This window comes from Pelodiscus sinensis, chromosome W (genome assembly GCF_052426305.1).
Source record: "Pelodiscus sinensis isolate ZL-2025 chromosome W, ASM5242630v1, whole genome shotgun sequence".
Classification (NCBI taxonomy): Eukaryota; Metazoa; Chordata; order Testudines; family Trionychidae; genus Pelodiscus; species Pelodiscus sinensis.
The window spans coordinates 7,380,093-7,406,874 of record NC_143084.1 but is presented as its reverse complement, the minus strand read 5'-3'; the positions used below and the strand labels follow the sequence as shown (position 1 = coordinate 7,406,874).

At 47.3% G+C, this 26,782-nt stretch overlaps 2 protein-coding genes across 3 annotated transcripts in view; both read right to left on the bottom strand.

The window, feature by feature from the left end:
* The window catches only part of LOC102450726 (eukaryotic translation initiation factor 4E transporter-like), a 59,972-nt gene extending 43,025 nt beyond the window's left edge, over window positions 1-16,947 (bottom strand). The window contains exons 1-2 of one of the 2 annotated variants that reach the window (XM_089775055.1): window positions 16,784-16,947; window positions 15,694-15,813 (exon numbers count right to left, since the gene is read on the bottom strand). In XM_089775055.1, the coding sequence (XP_089631181.1) occupies window positions 15,694-15,786 (93 nt within the window). In that variant the 5' untranslated portion in view covers window positions 15,787-15,813; window positions 16,784-16,947. The remainder of the gene's footprint in view (window positions 1-15,693; window positions 15,814-16,783) is intronic. The other variant, XM_089775054.1, reaches the window with a different exon arrangement.
* A 5,660-nt stretch (window positions 16,948-22,607) lies between these two features.
* Window positions 22,608-25,226, bottom strand: LOC149520839 (uncharacterized). Its single transcript, XM_089775083.1, has 2 exons — window positions 25,183-25,226; window positions 22,608-24,524 (listed from the first exon to the last, which is right to left on the bottom strand). Exons 1-2 carry the CDS (start codon window positions 25,224-25,226, stop codon window positions 23,000-23,002), a joined length of 1,569 nt encoding a protein of 522 aa, XP_089631209.1. The 3' UTR covers window positions 22,608-22,999.
* Window positions 25,227-26,782: the final 1,556 nt, after the last annotated feature.

Sequence of the window (26,782 nt, the reverse complement as noted above, 5' to 3'; positions counted from 1 at the left end):
AAAGGACGTAAGCATTCTAAGTGCCTTTTACTCTTATATGCATTGCTCTGCAGTGCTTGCTGATGTGCACTCTGTGGCTGTGTCTACACTGGCACCCTTTTCCATAAAAGGGATGCTAATGAGACACTTCGGAATTGCAAATTCCATGGGGGATTTAAATATCCCCGCGGCATTTGCATGAACATGGCTGCCGCTTTTTTCTGGCTCGGGGCAGCCATGTTCATGCAAATGCCGCGGGGGATATTTAAATCCCCCACGGCATTTGCAATTCCGAAGTGTCTCATTAGCATCCCTTTTACGGAAAAGGGTGCCAGTGTAGACACAGCCAGCCTATAGTAGCAGTGACGTAGTGAGACTAATAGAACAAACTATCCCTAGTCGACTATGTTGAAGCGAATCCATAATCCTGTTAGTCCATGGCCCTGTGAGTTGACAGGTTCGACGAAGACCCCCTAAATCCACAGTATCACTTCACTTAGATTTTATGTATTTTTTTTTTGGCTAGATTACCAATAGATTAGACATTTGATAAGAGGTTAAGATACTAGTTATTTTGGATACTTGCAGGATTCACTATTAATGCCAACTGGAGGCAAGACAAGTGAAAAAGTAACCAACCAACTGCTATGCTGTCTGTTCAAACTTTTATGAACGTGAAGTGATCTTTTGTACATAAAAGGATCAATGCAAATCTTTATTAGATGTTAGACTACAATTTAAGGACACTCTGCCTGAGGAGAAAGAGCTTAGCATACGGGGGAAAAAAAATTAAACAGGTATCTAGCAGATGGTATTCCCAAAAAAAGATTAGATTTGGTGACACACTCTGCTTGGTCAAAAGCAACAAACTGTTTTGCATCTATGCTGGGGAGGGAGGGCTTCAGTGGAAAAAAAATAAGGTTGTTAAAGTGATAATTAGAAATGTAAGTATTAGGTTGGGGTGGGGAACCTCTGGCAGGGGTGGGATGTGACCCCCAGCATACCTGATTCTGGCCCCCAAGTTTCAGGGTTCCTCCCCCCCCGCAGCATTGGGGAACCTGTGCTGGTGCTCCAGTCCCCTCACATCTCACTTGTGTACAGCCCCGAATGATTTTTCTGCAGCTCAGTGGCCCCCGACCCAGAAAAGGTTCCCCAGCCCATGAGAACTTTTTCAAGTTGCTTATCCTTTGAGAAATCATGCCTTTATAACCACTAGAATGGTGATGGAGCAATTTGTTCAGAGAACACAATTTAACAAGGAGTGGAAGCAGAGGATTGAGCCATTTTAAATAGATTATTTGCTTTGATACTAGGAGCAAGTAATTCACATCCCATGGTAAATTTAAAAAAAGAAAATTTTAATCCCATCTCCTAAACTCTTAAGGCCTGGTCTATACTCTCCCCCCCCCCCCCCAATTATGCAACTTGAGCTATGAAAATAGCATAGTGAAGTTGACACACTTAGACCTACTTACCATGGTGTCTTCCATGCAGTAAGGTCAGAAGCAGATGCTTTCCCAGGGACTGCAGTAATTCCCCTGCCCCCCCCCACCCCCGCGGGATGAAGAGTAGGTGGAGTCAACAATAGAGCATTTGGAGGTCAGTTTAGCGCTACCGCTTAGATGAAATGAAAAAAACCAACCAATGGTGGATCAATCGCTGCAGCATCAATCCAGTGAGTAATGGAGACAAGTTAAACTAAGACAGAAGTGAAGCTTCATTAGTTGCAGGATACTCAAGTGGGGATGTTAAATTTAGATCAATCAAGTAGTCGTCAATGGGATTTCCATCAACAATAGGATTAGTCTAGAAGGGAGCCCTGCTGGGCTCTTGCTACAGTTCAAAAGCAGAAGCCCCGCAGGGATCACGGGGCTTCCTTTTGAAGTGTATGGAGCCCTGCTGGGGCTCTTGTACATTTCAAAGGCAGAATTGCAGCAGAAGCGGCATGAGCGGAAGTGGGGACTGAAGTAGTGTTGCACGTTGTGCCTGGCTCCCCCCAGCACCGACTCTTGCTCCAGCCCCCCCGCCCCTTTGCTGCCTCTATGATAGAGACAGCAAGGGGGGGGGGCGCGCACGCGTGTGCGCGCAGCCGGAGAGACTAGAGTTGACGGAGATAATGAGGCTAATGAAGAGCTTAGAGATAATGGTAAGTTAACAAATGGGACTAAAGATAAGGAGATAGATATTACCATATCCGAGGTAAAAGCCAAACTTGAACAGCTTAATGGGAGTAAATCGGGGGGCCCAGATAATCTTCATCCAAGAATATTAAAAGGAACTTGCAAGTCCATTAGCAAAAATTTTTAATAAATCTCTAAACTCAGGGGTTGTACCATTTGACTGGAGAATTGCTAATATAGTTCCAATTTTTAAGAAAGGGAAAAAAAGCGACCCGGGTAACTATAGGCCTGTTAGTTTGACATCTGTAGTATGTAAGATCCTGGAAAAAATTTTGAAGGAGAAAGTAGTTAGAGACATTGAGGCTAATGGCAATTGGGACAAATTACAACATGGTTTTACAAAAGGTAGATTGTGCCAAACCAACCTGATCTCCTTCTTTGAGAAAGTAACAGATTTTTTTAGCTAAAGGAAATGCAGTGGATCTAATCTACCTCGAATTTAGTAAGGCATTTGATACAGTACCACATGGGGAATTATTGGTTAAATTGGAAAAGACGGGGATCAATATGAAAGTTGAGAGGTGGATAAGCAACTGGTTAAAGGGGAGATTACAGCGGGTCATATTGAAAGGTGAACTGTCAGGTTGGAGGAAGGTTACTAGCGGAGTTCCTCAGGGATCAGTTTTGGGGCCAATTTTATTTAATCTTTTTATTGCTGATCTTGGCACCAAAAGTGGAAGTGTCCTAATAAAATTTGCGGATGACACAAAATTGGGAGCTATTGCCAATTCAGAAAAGAATCAGGATATCATACAGGAAGATCTGGATGATCTTGTAAATTGGAGTGATAGCAATAGGATGAAATTTAATAGTGAGAAGTGTAAGGTTATGCATTTAGGGATTAATAACAAGAATTTTAGTTATAAGCCGGGGACACATCAGTTGAAAGTAATGGAGGAGGAGAAGGACCTCGGAGTCCTGGTTGATTGTAGAATGACTATGAGCCGCCATTGTGACATGGCCGTGAAAAAGGCTAATACGATCTTGGGATGTATTAGGCGAGGTATTTCCAGTAGGGATAAGGAGGTGTTAGTGCCATTATACAAGGCATTGGTGAGACCCCATTTGGAATACTGTGTGCAGTTCTGGTCTCCCATGTTTAAGAAGGATGAATTCAAACTGGAACAGGTACAAAGAAGGGCCACTAGGATGATCCGAGGAATGGAAGACCTGTCTTATGAAAGGAGACTCAAGGAGCTTGGCTTGTTTACTTTAACCAGAAGAAGGCTGAGGGGGGAACATGATTGCTCTCTTTAAATATATTAGAGGGATAAATACCAGGGAGGGAGAGGAATTATTTAAGCTTAATACCAATGTGGACACAAGAACAAATGGATAGAAGGTGGCTAGTAGGAAGTTTAGACTTGAGATTAGACGAAGGTTTCTAACCATTAGAGGAGTGAGGTTCTGGAACGGCCTTCCAAGGGAAGTAGTGGGGGCAAAAGATCTATCTGGTTTCAAGATTAAACTAGATGGGTTTATGAAGGGGATGGTTTGATGAGATAACATGATCTTGGTAACATTTGACCATTCATTATCAGTGGAAAATAGGTCAATGGAGGGATGATAGGAGTTACTATAGAGAACTTTCTGGGTGTCTGGCTGGTGAGTCTTGCCCACATGCTCAGGGTTTAGCTGATCGCCATATTTGGGGTCGGGAAGGAATTTTCCTCCAGGGTAGATTGGCAGAGGCCCTGGAGGTTTTTTGCCTTCCTCTGTAGCATGGGGTACAGCTCACAGCTGGAGGATTCTCTGCATCTTGGGGTCTTCAAAGTATTTGAAGGCTTCAATATCTGAGATATAGGTGAGAGGATTATTCTAGGAGGGGTGGGTGAGATTGTGGCCTGCACTGTGCAGGGGGTCAGACTAGATGATCATAATGGTCCCTTCTGACCTTAAAGTCTATGAATCACTAGTCAACTAAGCTTCTGCTTATTGGATAGTCACCTAATTGCCTACACCCCTACTCAGAAGGCATTTAATTTTAAGTGTACTAGAAACATTTGGGATGTACACATCCTGGAATAACTTGAGGCTGAAGCAGATTAAAAGGACTTTTAAAAAGTGGCATAAATACCCTGAATGGATGGAAGTATGTCTAAAATGGCTTCTCTACTAAACTTAGAACAAAAATGCTAGAAGAGTTTCAGTGTTCTTTACTTTTTGGAGGCAGAAGAAAAAAAATTCTTGTTTTTAGCAATGATGCTTTTAACGTACTAGCTAAGGCAGCTTGATATACACACACACACACACACACACACACACACACACACACACACACACACACACACACACACACACACACACACACACACAAATTAGAGGTGCGCTCTCATACGTTTACAGTTTTTCTTGCCAGGTGACAACGTCCTCATACTCTCATGCTCTGACTGTGTAGGATGAAAATTTCTGAGGCAGACTACGATATTCTGTTAAGAACCCCTATTGTAAATTTGGAGTCTGGGACTGGCACACAAACAGTACATGATAGTTTCTCCCCCCCCCCCCCCCAACGCCCCCGCCCACACACACCCCTACCTAGCCCAGGGTGGAAGACAGAACAGGACAGGACACATTCAGTGCTGCTAGGCACAATTGTGCCATTGTTAAGTACTCAATGTTTCTGCTTTAATCCCCAGATGGACAACATCCTGCAGAGATACCTGCTCAAAGCTGACAGACATATCACCACTTAACTGGTGATTGATGTCTGCTTTGTTTAAATACTTGTTCTACTGGAAACACTATGTAACTTTATATTATTGCTCTTATCTTGCCTTACTATTAGCATCTATCCAATGAGTCCAGGATCTCCCCCTCCCCCCCAATCACTTTGATCTGCCCATTGAGCACCTTATATAACTAGTAGTAACCTATTGTTTGGTAGTGTTCACTGAGCTTAGCAAGTGACACTCCACCCAGCACTGTGTGTGTAATAAACTCTCCTGCTTGCTTCACATACAGCGTCCAGATTCTATTTCTTCAACTTCGAAAGCCCTTGCTACATCTCAAAGGCTGAAGCACTGCAGCAGGAACCAGCACGAGCAGGGACTGGTTCAGTCCCCACTTAGGCTCTTTCCCCACTGTGCCTCTGCCCTCCACACAGGCCCCCCCCCCCAGCAAGGGGGGGGGGGGGAGAAGAGAAGAGAACAGGAGCTGGCACTGGGGGAAACCAGCTTAAAAGCTGGTTTCCCCCCAGCCCCTTCTCTGGGGTGCTGTCTCCCCCCCACTGCCTCTATCAAAGGTGGCAGGGGAGAGAATGGGGAGGCTGTCTGCAGTGGGGAGCTCACCACCCCCCCCCCCCCCCACCATGGACAGGGGCTGGTACCAGAGCAGCCTGTGTTATAGAATCATAGAGCTGGACAAGACCTCAGAAGGTCATCGAGTCCAGCCCCCTGCCAAAGGCAGGACCAATCCCAGCCAGCCTGCCTTCTGCCAGGAACAGAGGTTGCTCCGGCACAAGCCCCTGTTTGCAGCAGCTGGACTCAGCACAAGCCAGGACCAAGAAGTCCTGGCTCATGCTAGTCCAGGATGCTGCACCTCTGCATTTGAAGCTTAGTAAGAACCCGGCAGCTCTTACTACATTTAAAATGCACAGCCACAGCATGGGTGGTTCCCAGAGCCGGCTTGAGCTGTGACTGCCTGGTCCTGGCTTAAGCTGGCTCCTGGAGCTACCCCTGCTGCAGCTGTGCAGAACGGTCCCATCAACTAATCATATAGCTGATACAAATTGTGTGGACTATATGATTAGCTAGGTAAGCACAATTTAACAGCCTTCCTGCTATTTACCAGCTAAAAATAAGAGTACTTTTTTAGCCTATTACTCTTTAAATGTTTAATTACTGCAATGTTTAACTGTAGATGTTTTCATACATTTCACAACTATTTCAGATGCACAGGGTTAGATGACTAAATTTAGAGGGATGTTTTGCTCAGCCACAAGCAAGGTTACAGTTGACCTGATAGGCCTTTCCTTCAGGTGGACCTACATGCTGTTTTCAATTCTCCTGTGTTTTCTTAATTACAGCATGCTGTAAAGCTTAAGTTACAGCAAGTACACATTAGAAAGGAAGGTGTTTTATATAACAGCTTTGCAAAATTTTACCTGCTGGGGCAAATATTAGTCTCAGTGACTGGTTTTAAAAGCAGGAAACTAGTTTAATTCTAGGTTTCATTACCTTAGAACATAAGAATGGCCATACTGGGTCAGACCAAAGGTCCATCTAGCCCAGTATCCTGTCTGCCAACAGTGGCCAGGGCCAGGTGCCCCAGAGAGGGTGGACCGAAGACAACGATCAAGCAATTTGTCTCCTGCCAGCCATCTCCAGCCTCTGACAAACAGAGGCCAAGGACACCATTTCTATCCCCTGGCTAATAGCCTTTTATGGACCTAACCTCCATGAAATTATCTAGCTTCTCTTTAAACTATTATAGTCCTAGCCTCCTCCGGCAAGGAGTTCCACAGGTTGACTATGCATTGTGTGAAGAACTTTCTTTTATTAGTTTTAAACCTGCTACCCATTAATTTCATTTGATGTCCTCTAGTTCTTCTATTTAGGGAACTAATAAATAACTTTTCTTTATTTACCCTCTCCACACCACTCATGATTTTATAGACCTCTATCCTATCTCCCCCCCCCCCCCCCCCCCCATCTCCTCTTTTCTGAACTGAGAAGTCCCAGTCGCTGTAGCTTCTCTTCATATGACCCATTTCAAACCCCTAATCATTTTAGTTGCCCTTTCCAAGGCCAAATTATCTTCGAGGTGAGACTACCACATCTGTACACAGTATTCAAGATGTGGGTGTACCATAGTTTTATACAAGGGCAGCAAGATATTCGGTGTCTCATTTTCTATCCCTGTCTTAATTCCTAGCATTCTATTTGCCTTTTTGACCGCCGCTGCACACTGTGTGAAAGTTTTTAGAAAACTAGCCACGGTAACACCAAGATCTCTTTCCTGATTTGTTGTAGCCAAATTAGCCCCCCCCCCATCATACTGTATGTATAGTTGGGGTTATTTCCTGCCCCCATGTGCATTACTTTACACTTATCCAAATTAAATTTCATTTGCCATTTTGTTGCCCACTCTCAGTTTGGTGAGATCTTTTTGAAGTTCTTCAGTCTGCTTCGGTCTTGACTATCTTAAACAGTTCAGTATCATCTGCAAACTTTACCACCTCACTGCTTACCCCTTTCTCCAGATCATTTATGAATAAGTTGAACAGGACTGGTCCCAGAACTGACCCTTGGGGGACACCACTAGTTACCCCTCTCCATTCTGAAAATTTACCATTTATTCCTACCCTTTGTTTCCTGTCTTTTAACCAGTTCTCAATCCATGAAAGGACCTTCCCTCTCATCCCATGACAATGTAATTTACACAAGAGCCTTTGGTGAGGGACCTTGTCCAAGGCTCTCTGAAAATTTAAGTATACTATATCTACTGGATCCCCCTTGTCTGCATGTTTGTTAACCCCTTCAAAGAACTCTAACAGATTAGTAAGACAGGATTTCCCTTTACAGAAACCATGTTGACTTTTGTCCAACAAATTGTGTTCTTCTACATGCCTGACAATTTTATTCTTTACTACTGTTTTGACTAATTTGCCCGGTACTGACGTTAGACTTCCTGGCAATTACAGACTGGTAAGTCTAATGTCAGTACCAGGCAAATTACTCGGGGTTAATTATGTTCACAGGGCTGTGAAAATATTTAGTAAACAATCACTCTTGCAAAGCAGACATGCTTTCTCCCAATTATAGCGATTCAAATAGAGGTAGCGCTGGAGTTAAAATTTGGAAGATCTTAACTCCAAACCGACACATTCCTCAACAGTACTGGCTCATCTCTAGGGGGTATGTCTAGAAAGCAACATTTCAAAATGATGTTGAAATACTGTCAAGCTGGAAGGCTTCTTACTACTCGTACGATGAGGGTTACACGAGTCTGAGTAAGTGAAATTGGAAGAGTGCTCTTTCAAAATAAGTGCTGTGTAGATGCTCCCAATTCCGAAATAAGCTATGTCAATCACGTAGCTTATTTAGAGTTAAGCCCGGCTGTGTAGATGTACCCTAGATATAGTGACTATTTCTATTATAAATGGATATTGTACTAGTTATTAACTGGCCAATGTCAAATTATGACTATGCCACACATTTAAGTCTTCAAATAAAGAGTATCAAGTTAACTTCAGAAACTAGACTTCAGAAACTATGCTGTAGTGAACTTTAAGATAGCTAGAACAGTGTGTCAACCAGTGGTACGAGTACCCTTGGGGTACTCAAGAGAAGTCTGGGGGGGGGTAAGTCAACAACTGACATTTGAGAAAACTGAATTTGTTTTCAATGTTAGTGTTATTTTTGTACTTTTTTTTAAACAAAAATTTCACCACCCACCCGGCCATGATTAAGTTGTCTAAACAAATGTGTTACATGATTTTTCTACCATTGCGTCTGAAAACGGTAGGTACTGGGGGTACTTTTTTTGGAAAGAGGGGTACTTAATAAAAAAAGGTTGAGAAACACTGAGCTACAAGACCAGCTATCATGTCATTCTGATTTGCTCCATTTAAGCATAATGGAGGTGAGCAACATCAGTTCCTTGCACAGCAAAGACATTCCTGTAGCACTGATGGCCAAAAGAATAAGTAGGTTCAAAAATAATTTGATATCATGTAGAATAGGTCCCCCAATAGCTATTAACCAAAATGATTCAGGTATGTAACTGCACACCCTGGTGTCCCTACACCTCAGAGTGCCAGAAGCTGGACCTGGACTACAGAAGATGGATCACACAATCGCCCTGTTCCATTTATTCTAACAGTGGCATGTGTTTCAGAGGGAAGACCAGATACTAAACTAGCTGGACCACTAGTCAGACCCGATATAACCAGTCTAATGTCCTTACATATGCTTGAGGCTTGACATGAGTGCATCACACACACACACACACACACACACACACACACACACACACACACAGAATAGTGATAGAAATGTAGCCGTGTTAGTCTGGTGTAGCTGAAACAAAATACAGGACTATGTAGCACTTTAAAGACTAACAAGATGGTTTATTAGATGATGAGCTTTCGTGGGCCAGACCCACTTCCTCAGATTTAAAAAAAAAAAAAAAAAAAAAAAAATCACACACCCCCATCCACCCAGATTAAAATTTGCATTTTGCTAAATCAATGAGACATTGAGCCATTTGACAAACATTAAGTTTAAACAAATTAGAAATATCAGTGAATACGTGAGGCTGAAAAGCTAGCACTTTATTTACCTAAACAGGGAAGATATGAACATGGTTAACATGCACAGCACCATACAGCTTTGGCCATATAGCACCCCAGCTATGCTGGCATAATCCTCTAGTGGATACAACCTGAATCAACAGAAAGGGTTCTTCCATCAATGCAGGACCACCACTTGCCCAAAGGAAAGTATGTAGGTGAATAGATGCAGCTAAGAGGACTAAAGAATGCTTCCACACTAGAGGTTAGGTCATTATAGCTATGTTGACCATGGGTTAAAAAAATTAAAATCCAGAACTCATTTTAGTCAGACCAGGCCTAAATAGTATAAGTTTACCAAATCCTCTATTAATAGGAAGCTCAAAAGCAGAAACTTAGTTTACTAGTTTCAAAATAGCATGAGACACCATCTTACTATATAATTTTAGAAGCATCTCCCCCATCTATGGGTCCATTTGTTCAAGAACTAGGACCACCAAATTTGTTACACAGCTTCCTCTTATAACTTAAAGCAAGTTAAGAGCTTGGTTGTGCCAGGTGTGGCAAAGTCCTCACTCAGGCTCCTCACCCTGGGACACCTTCTTTGTTCACAAATCAACCAGAGACCCTTTCTGGTGCAGTCACCTGTGCCTTTTATTGTCAGTTTCCCACCACTTTCTATTTACAGAGCTTTGGTTTTCTAGCAGCTAACTCAGCCAGCCTCTGCTTCTGGCTTGGGAGCACATTCAGCCACCCACTAACTCCCTGATTTGCTTTCCTTCCTTCTACCCGCCACCCCCTTATCTAGCCCTCTGGCTAATGAGGCCCACAGCTGCTTCCATTAGCCCTTCAGGCCTGGACTTGCTCAGCTGGCTGTAATCAGCCTTTTCAGCCAGGCTGTAGTGGCAGAGCTCTGGCTTAGCCAGCAGGCTGTCTCACAGGATAATGGGATTTCCCTGAAATGAGATTCCATTTTATGAGAAACAAAGGGGGGGGGGGCTGCTAGCAGGCACAGTTATACTGTATAATGACCATGGGGCGCAACAAGGGGCTAGACACGAGGACCAGAACAGCTATAACTCCATTGGGGCAGCAGGGGTGGAGAAAGGAGGGCTCACTCTACTATATATGTGTGTGTGCGCGCGCGCGCCCCCCCGCTGGGAGACAGACACACAGGCATCCCTCCCCCAGCCTGCTGCCCACTGCAGCCGTGGACAGGTGCTTCTCACCTGGCCCCAAGCTGTGTGGTGAGGGGACTGGAGTTGTCCTTTCCACAAGGCTACCTGTACACTGAACCCCACATCCCCAGAACAATGATTTAAGTCAGCCATTCCCAACCACCAGGCCACAGACCTCTGGATGCCAGGGCTGAGGTACACTGCTCTCACCACTACTCTTGGGAGAAGCATGGGCTGAGAGGCAGGCAGCAAACCAGCATGGGACACAGTCTCCTCCCAGCTGTGGAAGAGCCCTCCCACAGCACAGGGAAGCGCTCTTCCCCAGGCAGGCAGGCAGACCGTGCCCCTGCCCAGTGCTGGTTGGCTGAGAGGCAAGGCAGGACACCCCTCTCCCAAGAGCCATGGCGAGAGGGGGGGCAATGTACCCTGGAGAGAGCCACTGCGATGCAAGCAGCAGTGCAGGGCTAGGTGGGGGGGGGGGGGTTGCAGGTACTGGGGGCTCAAGGGGCAGGTCTAGCTGCAGGGGGGCGCGCGCTATGGGGCTCTGGAAACAGGAGGCTGGTACTGGGATGGTCTGGTGGTGGGCTCTAAGGGGCAGGGGGCTCTAGGGTTAGCACTGGCAGTGGTGGCTGGGCTTTTGGCAGACCAGAAATGTTTTATTTACATAATGAATATGCAAATAAAATGTTACCAGTCTGCCAAAAAAGTTTGAGAATAGGTTTGCCACTCTCCAGTTGGGACCAAAAAAAAAAAAAAAAAAAAAGTCGGGAACCACTGATTTAAATGAAGAAAAACAAAACTCAAATAAGTGGGGGTTTTTGGTTTTGTTTAATAACCCAAGTAACACCAGGTAAATCTTCTAGTAAGCTATAACAATGACCCTGGGTTGGTAATCATGAGCATGTGTATTCTAGCCCTGGCCATTTCAGTGACTGACTATTAGGGATGTCAATGGGTAACTGGTTAACCAGTTACATGGTAAGCATCACCCTTACTGTGTGATAGTACCCTGATAACCAGCAACCCTGCAGGGCTGGGAGACAGCTGCCGGCCCCTGCCCATGGGATCCTGTTTAGTCAGTTAACTGATTAAACAGGATTTTACATCCCTACTAACTATGCAATTTCATCTCTGCCTCAGTTCCCTTATTCATCATCAAATGCGAATAATAGTATGGCACAACACTAACACAAAGGCTGCGTCTAGACTGGCAAGTTTTTCCGCAAAAGCAGTTGCTTTTGTGGAAAAACTTGCCAGCTGTCTAATACTGTCCGCTTTGAATTTGTGCAAGAACACAGACGATCTAATGTAAAATTATCAGTGTTCTTCTGCAAATACAATGACTCTCCCGTTCGGGGGAAAAAGCCCTCTTGCGCAAATGCTTTTGCGCAAGAGGGCCAGTGTAGACAGCTGAGAACCATTTTGCACAAAAAAGACCCAATGGTGAAAACAGCAATTGGGGCTTTCTTGTGCAAAAGTGCGTCTCGATTGGCACAGATGCTTTTGCACAAAAGCACTTTTTGCGGAAAAGCATCCGTGCCAATCTAGACGCTCTTTTCCACAAATGCTTTTAACGGAAAAACTTTTCCATTAAAAGCATTTGCGGAAAAAATCATGCCAGTCTAGACATAGCCAAACATGCTAAGCATTGTTGAAATAACTATGTTTTAGTTATAAAATTTGTACTAGCAACCTTTTGAAATAGAAATTAGAGTTTGTAAGCTTTCGTAATGTGTGGACCAACTGCCCTCCCACTTGTGATCTTTGTAATAGCCCTGCAGTGCCATCTTTACATGGCAGATATTAATCCACATTTAACTGTTTCTAGCTCCTAGGAACAAGGAGAATGAATAGCTAAACCACCACTAATTGGACCAGTTTGTAGTCCAGACTAGCACAGCCCCGCCCCCCCCCCCAAATAAAAGGAAGCCACATACTGTATTCAGTCTTAGGGAAAACTGCTGTGATACTTGGCCTGTATGGGGGTGGGGAGTACAATCTCAAAACTACTGAGCAAGGCAATAGCAAAGGAGACTAGGCACACTGGCACAACTAAAGACTGAGGTGAAGACATGCACAAGACTTAAGCAACTTAATTCCACCTCTCCGATCAAGAAGTTTTAGGCAGTTGACAAATCATTACTGATTTTAAACCATTAAAAACTCTGCCAGATCAACATTTCAGTCCCTCACTTAAAGTTAACTCTGTCATAGGGAAGTGAATGTTTTTACACATCTGCAGAGCAGTGATCTGCAGACAAGTAAAACTAATGCAGATATGGGATAAGAGGAGCCCAGGTCTTACCAACAGCAAGGATCTCTTTGTGCACATCTTGCTAATTCCTATTTACATATAGGCGTATTTTTGAATCCGTGTTTAAAAAGGTATGCTGGAAGAAACCAGTCTTTCATCAGTGAACCGAAGAGTAAACTGAGGGCAGGAATCAACTTTTTAATTTGTTTGCATAGCATCCACCACAGTTAAATCCTAATCACCATAACAAAAACAACTTCCTTATGTCTTCCCACAGTGAAACCAACCAGGGTGGATAAAAATAGATTAAAATTCAATTAAAAACCCTACAGTTCTCATTTGAAAACAGTTACAAGTTGATCACAAACATAGGACAGATGAATTCATTTCTGAGACTATGGCTCTAGTCCGTCCAGACCAGGGGTGCCCAAACTTTTTTCAAAGAGGGCCAGATTTGATGAAGTGAACAAGCGTGAGGGCCGACCATTTTGCCTGACATTCTTTGAACCATTAAAATTAAATGCAAATTAACTATTTTATGCAAAGTTTATTGCAAATGGCATACTTTTCATTTCGTCACATGGATGACACATCTAAACAAGTGTTAAATCACTCTGCCTTTCATATCTGAAGGCCAGATGAAAAAATCCAGGAAGCTGAAATATATGTCAGGAACATTGTAAAGTACATTATATATTATTGGTAATAAAGGTTGTCTGTCAACTTTTAAGTTCAAAAAATATGAACAGGAACATAACACCAAGTATACATGTTGTGTCCAAATATATTTATAACTGATTTAGACCAACTGACATTAACTGAGATTTTACAATGTATTCATCTCAATACATATGGATTTGTTGGGGGCCATAAAAGATAGATATTGCCAAATTACCTGGGGGCCGTATTAAACCGGAACACGGGCCGCAATTGGCCCGCGGGCCGGACTTTGGACATGCCTGGTCCAGACTAACTACTAGCAATTGCTTCTTGAAAGTTCTGGGCTTTCAATTTGTTTCTCAGCAGACTAAAAAGTAACATGTGCAGAGACAGACAATATGTATAGGATTGTTTTTGTTCTGTGCTTGTGGTGTACCTTGGCCAAGCATGGCAGAGGAGTTAGTGAAGACATGATCTTCAGACAGACAAAATGCAGGAAAGGATGGAGGCAGCATAGAAAGGAACAGTGGAGTGGACTGGCAGGAAAAAGGGAAGATATTCGACACAGAGCTTTCTATATTCCCCCTACACTTGTCACAAGAAAAACTGTCCTGGCTTCTGGACATGAGACACCTTATCTGGGAATATTCTGAAGAAATTAATTCCCTGGGTAAAAAGAGTACAAGTGTAAACACTGCAAGAGGATACAGGGCCTAGTTACAAGAATGAAATGCAAGAAAAACTATTTATTGGGAGCAAATGAGATGGATATGGCTGAGTGGATCAACTGGTTAGTAACTTTAATAAACTTTGCAATGCATCGTTTCTTCAAGATTATGCCTTTTAGTGCAAGTGTGATCTGACAAGTAAATTCCCAAACTGTTTGCTGTCAGGTGTTGCTAGAAACATTTCAGCTAATCCTTAGTGCTCATTTAGTTAGCTAGGTTTAGAATCTATCACCCAAGTATAGAGTACAGAAAGCAGCAGTAGGAGAAATCTAGAGTTTCCAATTGCCAATGAGTGTCATTGTCTTATTTTATTACACATAATACATGCCCCCTTATTTTAGAACATCATGACCACAGACTGTAATGGTGATGCCTTAAGTCTATTCCCTATTTTACTTCAGCATAATTCAACTTTCCCAAGGGAGACGGATTCTTTTTTTTTTTTTTTGACAAAACGTGCTAGAGTTTAATGGGGACTACTCCAAAATTAAGTGCACTCTAAGCAGTCAGTCTTATTTAAATCACCTTCTCAAAAAGGCTGGGGTTTTTTTTTTGGGGGTGATTAAAAAGTTTAAAGTCAGTCCACCCTGAAAGCTTTCAGCAGTGCTGAAAACCCAGAATAGCAATATTAACAAAGTGAGATACCATCTTATCTCTAATATACAAGAACTGAATAGTTTAAGTGCATGAACTGATAACATGGCAAGAACTATAAAGCTTATGTCAATACTTGAAAGTTTCTTCCAATTCTAAATCGGTTATCGTCTTATGGAGGGCCTTAGCTTTCCCATGCTTCACAACGCAACTCACTTCATAAGTTCTGAAACTGCATTCACTGCACAAGGCATTGGAGTATAGTATACATATTTACAAGCCATATTTGATACAGCTATACACACTATAACTGAACATTCCAAGGAGACTAACCTATCCTTCCTCCTAGGACTCTTTCATGGATTAGCTTATTTAGAACTTGACCAGACTAGAATTTAAGACATCACAGGTTACTCATCACGTTTGCCAACACATTTACAAGTCTAGCAGAAGACAAACATAGGCATCAAATTCAATCAGTTTAGCATGTGACCACACTAATGCTACAGTGAGGTGATGCTGTCTCCCTTGCTACACTAGGCCTTTAAAAAGATGCTAGCTAATATACACACCAGGGGCAGCCAACCCGCAGCTCACGAGCTGCATGCGGCTCTTCACCACAGAAAACGTGGCTCACAAAGCATACCCCGCAGTCCACAAAGCCACCTCCATGCCCCTACAAAGGGCCCCCGGCTCCCTGGGCCTGTCTGTAACAGGTTGGCCACCCCTGATACACCAATATCACATCTTCAAATCTACCATAGACAAAGCCTAAGAGGAAAGTAGGCTATTTTTTTCTAAAAATTGATACTGTTTCCATTTTAATCCAGCTCTAAGTTGGTTTCATAAACACTCAATTCACAGTTTTAAGAGTGAGTTAGCTTACTTTTGTGTAACGATGAGATTTTAATGTTAGTCTGTTCAAGTCAAGGGAAGTGTCACCATTTTCAACTTCTGCTATAGCCCCTCTATTATCCATGTCTACTTGAAAGCCTTGACTATTGACCTGATTAAAAAAACAGAACTATGTTAATAAGACAGTACAGTTGAAGATTTTATGGTCTACACCTTGGAACCCTGTCACCAACTTAACACTTAATTACATTCCATAACAGATATTTCCACTGTTTGACATTTTGGTTATGTACCCAAACTAACTAGCAATAAAAAAAGCTTAATTCTAACATCTCTAGAATAAATATTTCCATTTATCTTAGGTGCTTGGACTTCCCTGTAGTTCTGACACAGCTCTTAAATGGCTTTAGAGCAACAAAGATTATCACAGGGGCAGAACCAGAGTACAGAAGGGAAGTTTATGAAAGAGACTGGATAGGAAGCCCCCCCACCCCAGGTGGGCAGTCCTAGGGACCCACGCATCCTGGCTCTGACAGTCACTTGCACCCCATTTTGTACAGTACAGGACAGTACCCAATCACATGTGGACCATGGAAGGGCCTCATCCCTCAAGCCATGGCTTGCAGAGCAAACCCCGAGTTGCCAACACTATTTAAAAAAATACCAGTTCTTTAACACCCCACCCATCTCTCCTCCCAATAGGACCATAATGATTATTGTTAATAGCACCTACATTCAGCACAGGTATTTCGGGCTGTTTTTGCTGCACTTGGCAGCTCCTAACCTTCTTGTATAGAAGTGAAAAAATGAAGACTGGAATAAGGGACTGTTGGCAAACCAAGGCACAATGGCCAATGCAGAGAACACCTCCCAGTCTCACGGCTAGTAAAACCAGAGCATCTCCCCACCCCGTGCAGGTGCCAACCCCTCGCCACCTGCCCACGCAGCAATAGGTCTGCATGGAGGCCCTAGCCCAGAAAAAAGAAAAATGAGGGCCTCTCTGTCCTACTAGGCCCAAACACCAACACGCCAGTGTTGAGCGGGGAACGCTGAAGCACGGACACAAGTAACGTCTCAGCTAGCAACCAGACCCCCCAACCCCAGATAAAGGAGGTACTCACTATGCGGAAAGCGAGGTCCCCTCCACAGCGCTCAGCTAACTCACAAGGCCTTGCCACTGCCTACGGCGTTCCTTAGCTCTGGCAACCAGCTTCTATCTTACCCGCCCCGCCCCCCGCGTCTTAGAGACGTCCCGTGCCGCTCTCTCCACACATGGCTGGCTGGCTGGCTCCCTCCCTCCCTCCCTCCCACTTGCTCACATCACTCTACCACCACTACTCCCCCCCTTCTCTATTTTATTCGAGCGCCCTCTCCCGATTTGCTCAACTCCCGTGCTTCATCTCAACCACAGGAAATAGAGCTTTCTGGCGCTTACTCCTCGCCGCTTTAATAGCCACCGCGCAGGCGCGGCTTACTCGGCAGGCCCGGGAACACAGCTGTAATGCCGGACTTAAAAGCACAGTCTTCCACGGTATGGCGATTTGTCACCTCCTTACATTGAGCTTCAAAAGAAAATCGCGGCCTGGGCCCGATTTTTATAGACCTACCCATAATCAACGGACGGTTTGACAAATTGTGAGGACTACTCAGGCACTATCACCGACCACCCCTGCAATGGAAGCTGACGCTCCCTCGCTACCCATACTGTGCGGAAGGGGGTATGATTAAGGCCCATGTGCAAGCACTCTGATGGGGATTTATTAGGCAGAGCGAGTGCTTAGTTTCCACACAAGCTTATTTTTATTGTTAATGTAATCTCCTTACTAAAGGAACCTCTGACTGTTACTGGGAGGATCCTTTGTGCTGCCCCCTAGCCCTAGAGACTGCAACTCCCATGAGCCCTCGGGAACGGGGGGGGGGGGCAAACTGTGGCACTCCTAGGCTATGTCTAGACTGCAAGCCTCTTTCGAAAGAGGCTTTTTCTAAAAATACTTTCGAAAAAGCTTCTTTCAAAAAAGAGCATCTAGACTGCAACCTCTTCTTTGGCAAAAAGTGAGCCACTTTTTCGAAAGAGAGCACCCGGGCAGTCTGGATGCTTTCCTTCAAAAAAGCCCTGTTGGCATTCAAGGACGCCTTTTTTCGAAAGAGCACTTTCAAAAAAAGGCATTCTTCCTCGTGAAATGAGGAGTACGGCCATCAAAAGAAAAGCCACATTCTTTCGATTTAATTTCTAAAGAACGCGGCTGTAGTCTAGACGCAGGTGAAGTTTTTTCAAAAAAAGGCTACTTTTTTTGAAAAAACCCTGCAGTCTAGACACAGCCCTAGGCGTAGAGAGAGTTAGTAGTCTCTATTTACAATCATAGAGCTGAAAGAGACCTCAGGATGTAACCGTACCAGACTCAAACCGGTGTAACAGAATGACACGGATGCCTGAAGGAGGATTTACCAGACTTTTATTAATTAGCGCTGATGGTCGTCCCCTCGAGCTTTACAGCAAAAAAATAGCGAGGAGCGACCCCGTGCCGCTCTGTGCATAGCCTTTTATCGGATACATGAATAACAGTTTGATTGGCTTTTACATTTCATTGGTTAAAGCACAGCAATACATTATTTCTAACGTTCACGATTGACATTCCAGTAGTTGGGGAGGGGTACTCTTATCTTATGCCTATGTGCGGTTTTACTCTGCCTGCTTGTGCCTGTCACAAGTTAGAAAATGTGAAATACAGCTTCATTCTTGCTCACAGGCTAGTGGGCCCCTAATTGCTGTTAGGCTAGTTCCTTATCTTTTTCGGGCAAGGGGCAAATTCCACTACATTCCCCCCTCAAGAGCCTTACTTGTCAGGCTCTTCTTCATCCTTTAAGGGCAGTCTGGTATAGAGTGCCATTATGTGAGGACTTGTTTGTTGGGATACAATTTGGGACACCATTCGCCGTACGCATGCAATGAACAAAGGAATAAGGCAGGGCAATATGCAGACTAAAATTCCTATAAACACTAGCCATCCAAGTATGGCCTTGACCCACCCCATACTTGGTAGCCAAGAGGTAAGCCAGGAGGTGTCAAGGCCTGTCCATGTTTGGACTGGCACGTGGGCTAAGTTTTGCATTTTTTGTGTGATTTCCGCTATTGCATTTTGTGTATCCCCAATTTCAAGGCAGCAATTAGATAAGTTGAATTTTTTACATAGCCCTCCTTCATTGGCTAACAGATAGTCCAGACCTAAGCGGTTCTGGTAAATTGCGTTTTTAAACATACAGGCAGTCCCCGACTTACGCAGATCCGACTTATGTCGGATCCGCACTTACGAACGGGGCTTTCTCGCCCCGGAGGTCGGGGCGAGAAAGCCCCGTTCGTAAGCTGCTCCGGTGCCCCTGGTCTGCTGGAGACCGTCTCCAGCAGACCAGGGGCACCGGGCGGGTTCCCACGCTTCTGAGGCTTTGCCAGAGCAAAGCCTCAGAGGCGCGGGACCCCCCCGCGGCTGCGGCTTCAGTCGGGGAGCCTGTGGTCTGCTGGGGACCGTCCCCAGCAGACCACAGGCACCCAGACTGAAGCGGCAGCAGCGGCGGTTCCCCGCGCCTCTGAGGCTTTGCTCTGGCAAAGCCTCAGAGGCGCGGGACCCCCCCGCGGCTGCGGCTTCAGTCGGGGAGCCTGTGGTCTGCTGGGGACCGTCCCCAGCAGACCACAGGCACCCAGACTGAAGCGGCAGCAGCGGCGGTTCCCCGCGCCTCTGAGGCTTTGCTCTGGCAAAGCCTCAGAGGCGCGGGACCCCCCCGCGGCTGCGGCTTCAGTCGGGGAGCCTGTGGTCTGCTGGGGACCGTCCCCAGCAGACCACAGGCACCCAGACTGAAGCGGCAGCAGCGGCGGTTCCCCGCGCCTCTGAGGCTTTGCTCTGGCAAAGCCTCAGAGGCGCGGGACCCCCCCGCGGCTGCGGCTTCAGTCGGGGAGCCTGTGGTCTGCTGGGGACCATCCCCAGCAGACCACAGGCACCCAGACTGAAGCGGCAGCCGCGGCGGGGTCCCTCGCCTCTGAGGCTTTGCCAGAGCAAAGCCTCAGAGGCGCGGCACCCCGCTGCCGCTGCGGCTCTGCTCCCCGTGTCCCTGGTCTGCTGGGGGGGGGGGGGGGCGCAGCTAGTGTGCTCTCCCCCCCCCCCCCCCCAGCAGACCAGGCTTTTGTTTTGGACTCTGGGGCAGAGCAGCTGGGGCGCTGCCGATTGGTCCTGCAGCGCCCGCTCTGGGCACTACTGGACCAACGGCAGCACCCCAGCTGCTCTGCCCCAGGCGTCCCCAAGTCAGCTTCTGCTGAAACTGACCAGCGCTGACTACAGGAAGCCCCAGGCAGAGTTGCTCTGCCCCGGGCTTCCTGGAATCAGCTGCTGATCAGTTTCAGCAGCAGCTGACTTGGGGACGCCTGGGGTTCTTAAGTTGATTCTGTATGTAAGTCAGAACTGGCGGTCAGTTTCAGCAGTGTCTGAATCTGGACACCAGTTCCGACTTACATACAGATTCAACTTAAGAACAAACCTACAGTCCCTATCTTGTACGTAACCCGGGGACTGCCTGTAGTTTGTTGTTTTGCCAATAAATTTAAAGCTTGAGCAGTTTCATTGGTTATGAGTTCAACAACTGCTTGTAAGCGGATAATTCGGTTAAGCATATAAATAGGGGTGCGGTATCCATAACTGCCATCCTGTGCCCATGATGCTGGATCGTAGTATTGGATTATACGCTCGGGGGGCCATTCATTGTCTTTCCAAGTTCCTATTTTTATTTTCCGTTTTTCTCTAGTGTATACGCGTTGGCCGAGTTGTTGGCCAATCTCTAGGGGCATGAGGAAGAATGCAGGACGAATGGTCCCGAGGTAACATGTTCCCCACCAATGAGGTGGTAGTTGAGAATATGCTATGGTACCACATATCCAGTATAATCCATTGGGAGCTCGGCCTTGCGGTGGATAAGTACCGTTGTCCCAGAATGCCTGCATTTGAGGTGGCAGCATGGCCCATGGGTTGTTAGGAAAAGTGGTATTGTTTGCACTCCAGTTGGAAATTGTGCTGCCATTGTGAATGCGGATAGCTAAGCAGTTTGCGTCTCCAATATGATGGGTGTGGTTGGGCGCCTGAGGTACTTGAATACAATTGTTTCCTACTAGGTTAGTGTGTAATGTCCACCATACGGCATCTGTATGGGGTGGATACTGCATTTGGTCATAACTGATATTGTATGTGCTATCCCACTCCTCTGCAACCCATGGCCATTGATCTCCTATGTTAGTGCCTCCACAGACAAAACAATTGCTTATATTTAATGATACCGCCACCTGTTCTGCTAATTCTATAAATAAATTCTTCGTACTTTTAGGGATGTCATCCCATGGACTCTTGTTTACTTCCTCCCAAAATTCAGCGAAATGTTTATGCTGCGTACCTATAATTGTTTCTTCTACTTTTTCGATCCATAACAGGGTTCCGGGGTCTACTCCTGGACTGTCTATTCGAAGGCCGAACTGTCGGTTAAAGTATGGCCAATTGCGGGGGTCTTTGATAGTAAAATTGAGTGGAGTACAGGTTTTTGTTTGGCAATTTAATCGTGTGACCCCGGGTCGAAGATCGGCTGTTTGACCTGGCTGTTGCCAGGTTCCCCAGGCGACGCACGACCAGTAACTTAGGAAGAAATCGGCTACACTATTACAGTCTCTATTGAACCCTTGGTATCCCATGTATTTAGGGGAATGCATGTAGTATCGTTCCCAGCTTAAGGTACTGCATGGGATTATAGATGTGTGCATAGCCGAACATGCGTCAAATAAGAGAGATATTGGCCCCGTTGCTGGCACTGGAGTAATTGCTAAAACATTTCCTGATGACCCTCCGACCTTTAGTTTGACAATTGTTCTGGTGGCCGGTGGCTGAGGGTCAAAACAGGTTTTGCCATCACAGATAGAATATTGGGTTGAGTTATAGGTACATTGTGTAATTTTTTTTGTACATTTATAGGGTTTTGTATAAAACAAAGTTTGCTGCACTCGAGTGCCGTGTCTGGTGGTTTGGATACAAGGGGTACAGCTAGGGGAATCTATGGGTTGGGTGCTTACAACTTTAAGGGGCAGAAATATCAGGGGTATCATTGTCATCATCAGAGGAAACATATAGGTCACTCTCCTCACTGGACCCGTCGTGTAAGTTTGAACATCTCTCGCAGGGGACATTGTTAGGTTGTGAATTGTTTTGCGAGGCCATGGCACTGCAGAACTCAGTGTCCTTTGAGAGATCTGGGTTGTAATTAATTTCTTCATCCTCTGTTGAGACATGATAAGCCTGGTATTGGTTATTAACGATCCTAATTAAGTACCGCGGTTTGTGCTTCTTATTCCGCCTACGAGTTTGCAATAACTTTCGTAGAAAAAGGAATTGGGGAATTTCTCCTACTATACACTGCTTAATTTTGTAGGAGTAATGACCACAATTTTGGATGCCTTAAATCACCAGAGTCCACCGCCTTTGTGCAGTGGGGGCAATTATAAAGTTTATATAGGCATTTACTGCATTGTTGTCAATTATCCAATCTTCCTGGTCCATGTGGTGTTAGGTGGCCCGTACGGGGAGAGGCTATTTCAGGTAGACCTCAGTAGGGGCTTGATGTCTTGAAATCTTCTCCCGTGCGTTGAGCACCCACTCCCGGTGGGGTGCAACAGGGGGTAGTTTTGACTAATCTTGAGCCATGCGCTGGGCACCTAGTCCTGGTTAGGTGCGGCAGGGCTTTTGCTGATCTTGAGTTTCAAAGGTCCTACTGCTCTAGCTTTCCAGGTCTCGGGGCGGTCCCTGCTTTGACCCTGCTGTAGTGGACCCAAGCTTTGATACCATGACATTTTAGAGCGGTAGGTGTGACCAAAAGAACTTGTCTAGGCCCTTCCCATTTCACTGTTAGAGGGTCAGGTTTCCACCATTTAACCCATACCCAGTCTCCAGGCTCAAACTCATGCACTGGTTCCATTACCACAAAGGGCACAGTCTGTTGCAACTGCCTCCTGAGTCGGTGCAAGAGCTTTGCCCATACCTCTATGCTGGGGGGTTGACCTGACGGTTCTCTTAACAGTTCTCGCGTTATAGGGGAGGGCCTTCCCTACATTAGTTCAAATGGGGTCAAACCAGTGGTACCTTTGGGGGTGTTCCTGATCTTGCACAATGCATATGGCAGAGCCGTAACCCAATTTAGCTGTGCCTCATCCATAATTTTGATTAGAGTGGCCTTGAGGGTCCTGTTGGCCCTCTCCACTTTTCCCGAAGACTGTGGCCTCCATGCAGCGTGTAATTTCCACTGTATGCCTAGCCCTTGTGCTACCTTGTGGACTGCTTGGTTAACAAATGCCCCCCATTGTCTGAGTTTATTTGTATGGGTAGCCCATGTGTGGGGAGGTGATGATTAAGGAGGTATTTAACAACCCCATTAGATCCTTCTGATTTAGTAGGAAAAGCTTCAATCCACCCTGTGAGGGTACAAATCACTACTAAGAGATATCTATAGGGTCCACACCTAGTCATGTCTGTATAGTCTATTTGCAGGATGTCCATGGGTCCCGCTCCTACTGCAACCTGTCCTGGTGCCCCGATCCTTCCTGTCCTGGGATTGACCTTCGCACATTGGATGCACCGCCTGGCTACTGTTCTGGTTGCATTAGCCAGATATGGGGCATAGACAACCTTCCTAAAAGTCTGGTACATGGCCTCGGCTCCCATATGGGTTCCTTCATGTAGAGCTTGCACCATGGGTAAGAGTTCATGGGTTGGCACTACACTTCGGTCATTAGGCAGTGTCCATATCCCCTCTTGATTTTCTTGTGCCCCAATAGCTGTAGCCATATTGCGGTCTTCTAGACTGTAGGCTTGTGGGGAGATTTTCATATTAGTAGGGTCTACCGTCAGTGAGCAGTTTATGATAGGGGCACGGGCCGCTTGTTTTGCGGCGACATCTGCTTTTCGGTTTCCCTCGGCTTCAAAGGCTGATCCTTTCTGGTGTCCTTTGCAGTGCATTACCGCCAATTCCTTTGGCTTTAAGACAGATTTCAGTAAGGCCTGTATTTCTCCTTGATATTTAATAGGTTTTCCTCGAGAGTCTATCATTCCTTTTTCTTTATACAACCCTGCATGTGAATGTACGGTGAGGTACCCGTATTTAGAATCAGTCCAAAGGCTCAGTCTTTTTCCTTCTGCCAATTCACATGCTCGGGTAATGGCTATTATTTCAGCTAACTGAGCTGATGTTCCGCAGGGCAGTAGTTGGGCCTCTACCGTATCATGCTGATTGACAATTGCATACCCTGCTTTTCGTTCCCCTTCTTCCACAAAGGAACTGCCGTCAGTAAACCATTCATAGTCTGCATTTTTCAAAGGAACTTCTTTGAGATCGGGCCTGGCAGCCCATGTATACTGCAGCAAGGTGGTACAGTCATGGCATACTGGGCGAGGGTCCATGTGGGGCTCCGGCAGCAGAGTAGCTGGGTTTAATCCGACCACTGCCTCCAGGTCCACATCTGGATCTTCTAACAGCAGAAGCTGGTATTTTGTGAGTCTTGCACTGGTCATCCATTTAAGGCTGGTATCTCTCAGGAGGGTCTTGATTCCATGTGTGGTATAGATGGTAGTCCTGGCTCCATACGTGAGTTTCTTTGCATCTTGCAGGAGTGTGGCAGCTGCCACTAAGCATCTTAGACAGCTTGGAAGTCCTCTAGCAACAGCATCCAGTCTTTTGGAGAGATATCCGCAGGGGCGTGAGTACGGTCCCACTTTCTGGGTTAGAACTCCTTTCGCTTGACCTGCATGTTCTATCACATAGAGTTGGAATGGCTTGGCCATATCTGGGAGACTGTGACGGGGCAGAACCGCCCCGCCACTCGCGAGCGGCAGCGGGGGCCGCGGGAGAGAGGGACGCAGACGCCTCAGCGCCGGAGGACGCAGGGAACAGGGACGGGGAGGCCGTGGCGCGTCATCACGGCGCGCCCGGGAGCGTGGCGGGTGACGTCACGAGCGCGACAACGGAGGGGGAGGGGGGAACCCGGAAGTGGAGAGGAGCAGAAAAGGGCCGGGACCAGAGCGGCAAGGGGGGAAGCCAGGAGGAGGAAAGGCGAGCCACGGGCAGAGGAGCCCCGAGCGGAGCGGTCCCGGACGGGAAGGCAGGAAGCGGAGCAACCCGGTAAGCGGGGCAGCGGCCGGCGGAGTGGAGTAGGACCCAGGGCGGGTCGTGTATCCCGGGAGCAGGTGCGTTTGGGGTGCTACCCCCCTGCTACCACCGAGAGGCACGCTCTCGGTGTCAGGGCCCTGGGTCGGGGTCCGGAGTGAGGGCGGGCCCGGACCCCCCACTCCGCCAAGGAGGTGTGCGAGCAAGCGGTGCTTTGGGCACTACCTGACTGTAAACAAGACAGCGGGGGCGGCGGACTGGGGTCGCGCCCCGTGACACGTGGTGGAGAATGTGGGCAATTTTGCGCCCCTGAAACCGAGGGTGCGAGGGCGGTGGTTTGTTTTGCCTTTCGTTTTCACTGGCGGATGACCACTCTATCCTAACTGCCATCTCAAATAGGACACGGCACCATGGATGCCGACAAAATTGTAGAATGGCTGGTGGATAGCCAGCGCCAGCTCCAGAGACAACAAACGGAGGCGTTGCGACAACTAACCTCCGAGTTTAGAGAGCAGCAGAAGCAGCTGGTGAGGGAGCTGAAGGACGGGACAGGACTGGTCGGACCCACCAATGAAGAAGAGGAGGAGACGGTGGGCCCAGCGCGACTCCCCATCAGGCTCACCAAACTGGGGGCCAAGGACGACGCCGAGGCATTCTTGGTAACTTTCGAACGAGTGGCCACGGCAGCCCGTTGGCCCCAAGAACACTGGGCTACTATACTCGCCCCTTACCTGTCCGGTCCGGCCCAACTCGCCTACCGGAGTTTGTCCGACCGGGACTCGCTGTGCTACTACAAGGTCAAGGAGGCGATTCTCGACCAACTTGGTATTTCGCCCGAGACGTATAGGCAGAGGTTCCGGGCGGCCAGATATGCAACAGGGGAGCGGCCGCGGGCAGTGGCGCAGCGGATCCGGGAAGCCGGGTTTCGGTGGCTGGAACCGTCCACCAAGACCGCGGCTCAGGTGGCCGACCTGGTCGTACTCGAGCAGTACCTGCAAGTGCTCCCCGCGGAGGGCCAACAGTGGGTCCGGCGACACCTGCCCGGGACCCTAGAGGAAGCGGTCACGCTCATGGAGCACTTCATGGCAGCCGAGACGCTGGAAGGACCTGGCAAGGTAGGCGCAACGACCAACCCGGTGGGTCGGGGAGGCCCTAGCCCCAAAGGGAAGGAAGGGCGGGACAACACGGGGCCTAGGGCTGGAAGCCCCCCAGTCCGAGGACCGGAGCGGCGATTGGCCCCGGTATGGCGTGGTACCGAGGACCACGGAAAAGGGGAACCCCGGGCCGAAGTCGGAAAGAGGGCAGAGGACACACAGAAGATCCAACCAAAACCGACGTGCTACCAGTGCGGCCAGGAAGGCCACATCCGTCGGGACTGCCCTATGATGGACTGCACTTACGGCCAACCTAGACCCCGGAAGGGCCCGCGGCAGGAGGTAAGCCGGGCCCGCATGATAAGGCGGATACGCTTGAACGGGGAGGTAGTAGAGGCCGTTCTAGACTCGGGGTGTGGACAAACGTTAGTGCGGAGAGACGCGTTAGGAAGATCAGGGCACACGGGGGCCCAAGTTTGGATCAAGTGCGTACACGGGGACACCCGGCCGTACCCGACGGCCCGGGTGAGGCTACACGACGGGAGCCAGGGCGGGGAGTTACGAGTAGCAGTGGCTCACCGACTACCCTACCCCGTGTTACTAGGCCGGGATTGGCCCGGGCTGCGGCGGCTGCTAGGGGAACGGGGCCCTACCGGCGTAAGGGACACGCGGGAGGCGTGGGCTACCCAGGAGGAGGAGGAGGAGACGATGCCCCCACAAGGGCTAGATGGGGAAGAGACGCGGATGACCCTAGAGGTCGATACCGGCGACTTCTTAGCCTTGCAGCGGGAGGACCCGTCATTACAGCACGCCTGGGAAAACGCGGTAGAGCCCCGGGTGGAGGACGAGGGG

Coding starts and splice junctions, on each gene's coding strand:
- LOC149520839 (XM_089775083.1), bottom strand. CDS start 25,226: ATGGCAGTTAGGATAGAGTGGTCATCCGCCAGTGAAAACGAAAG. Junction 24,525..25,182: donor TCCGCCAGTGAAAACGAAAG/GCAAAACAAACC, acceptor GCCCCGTCACAG/TCTCCCAGATATGGCCAAGC.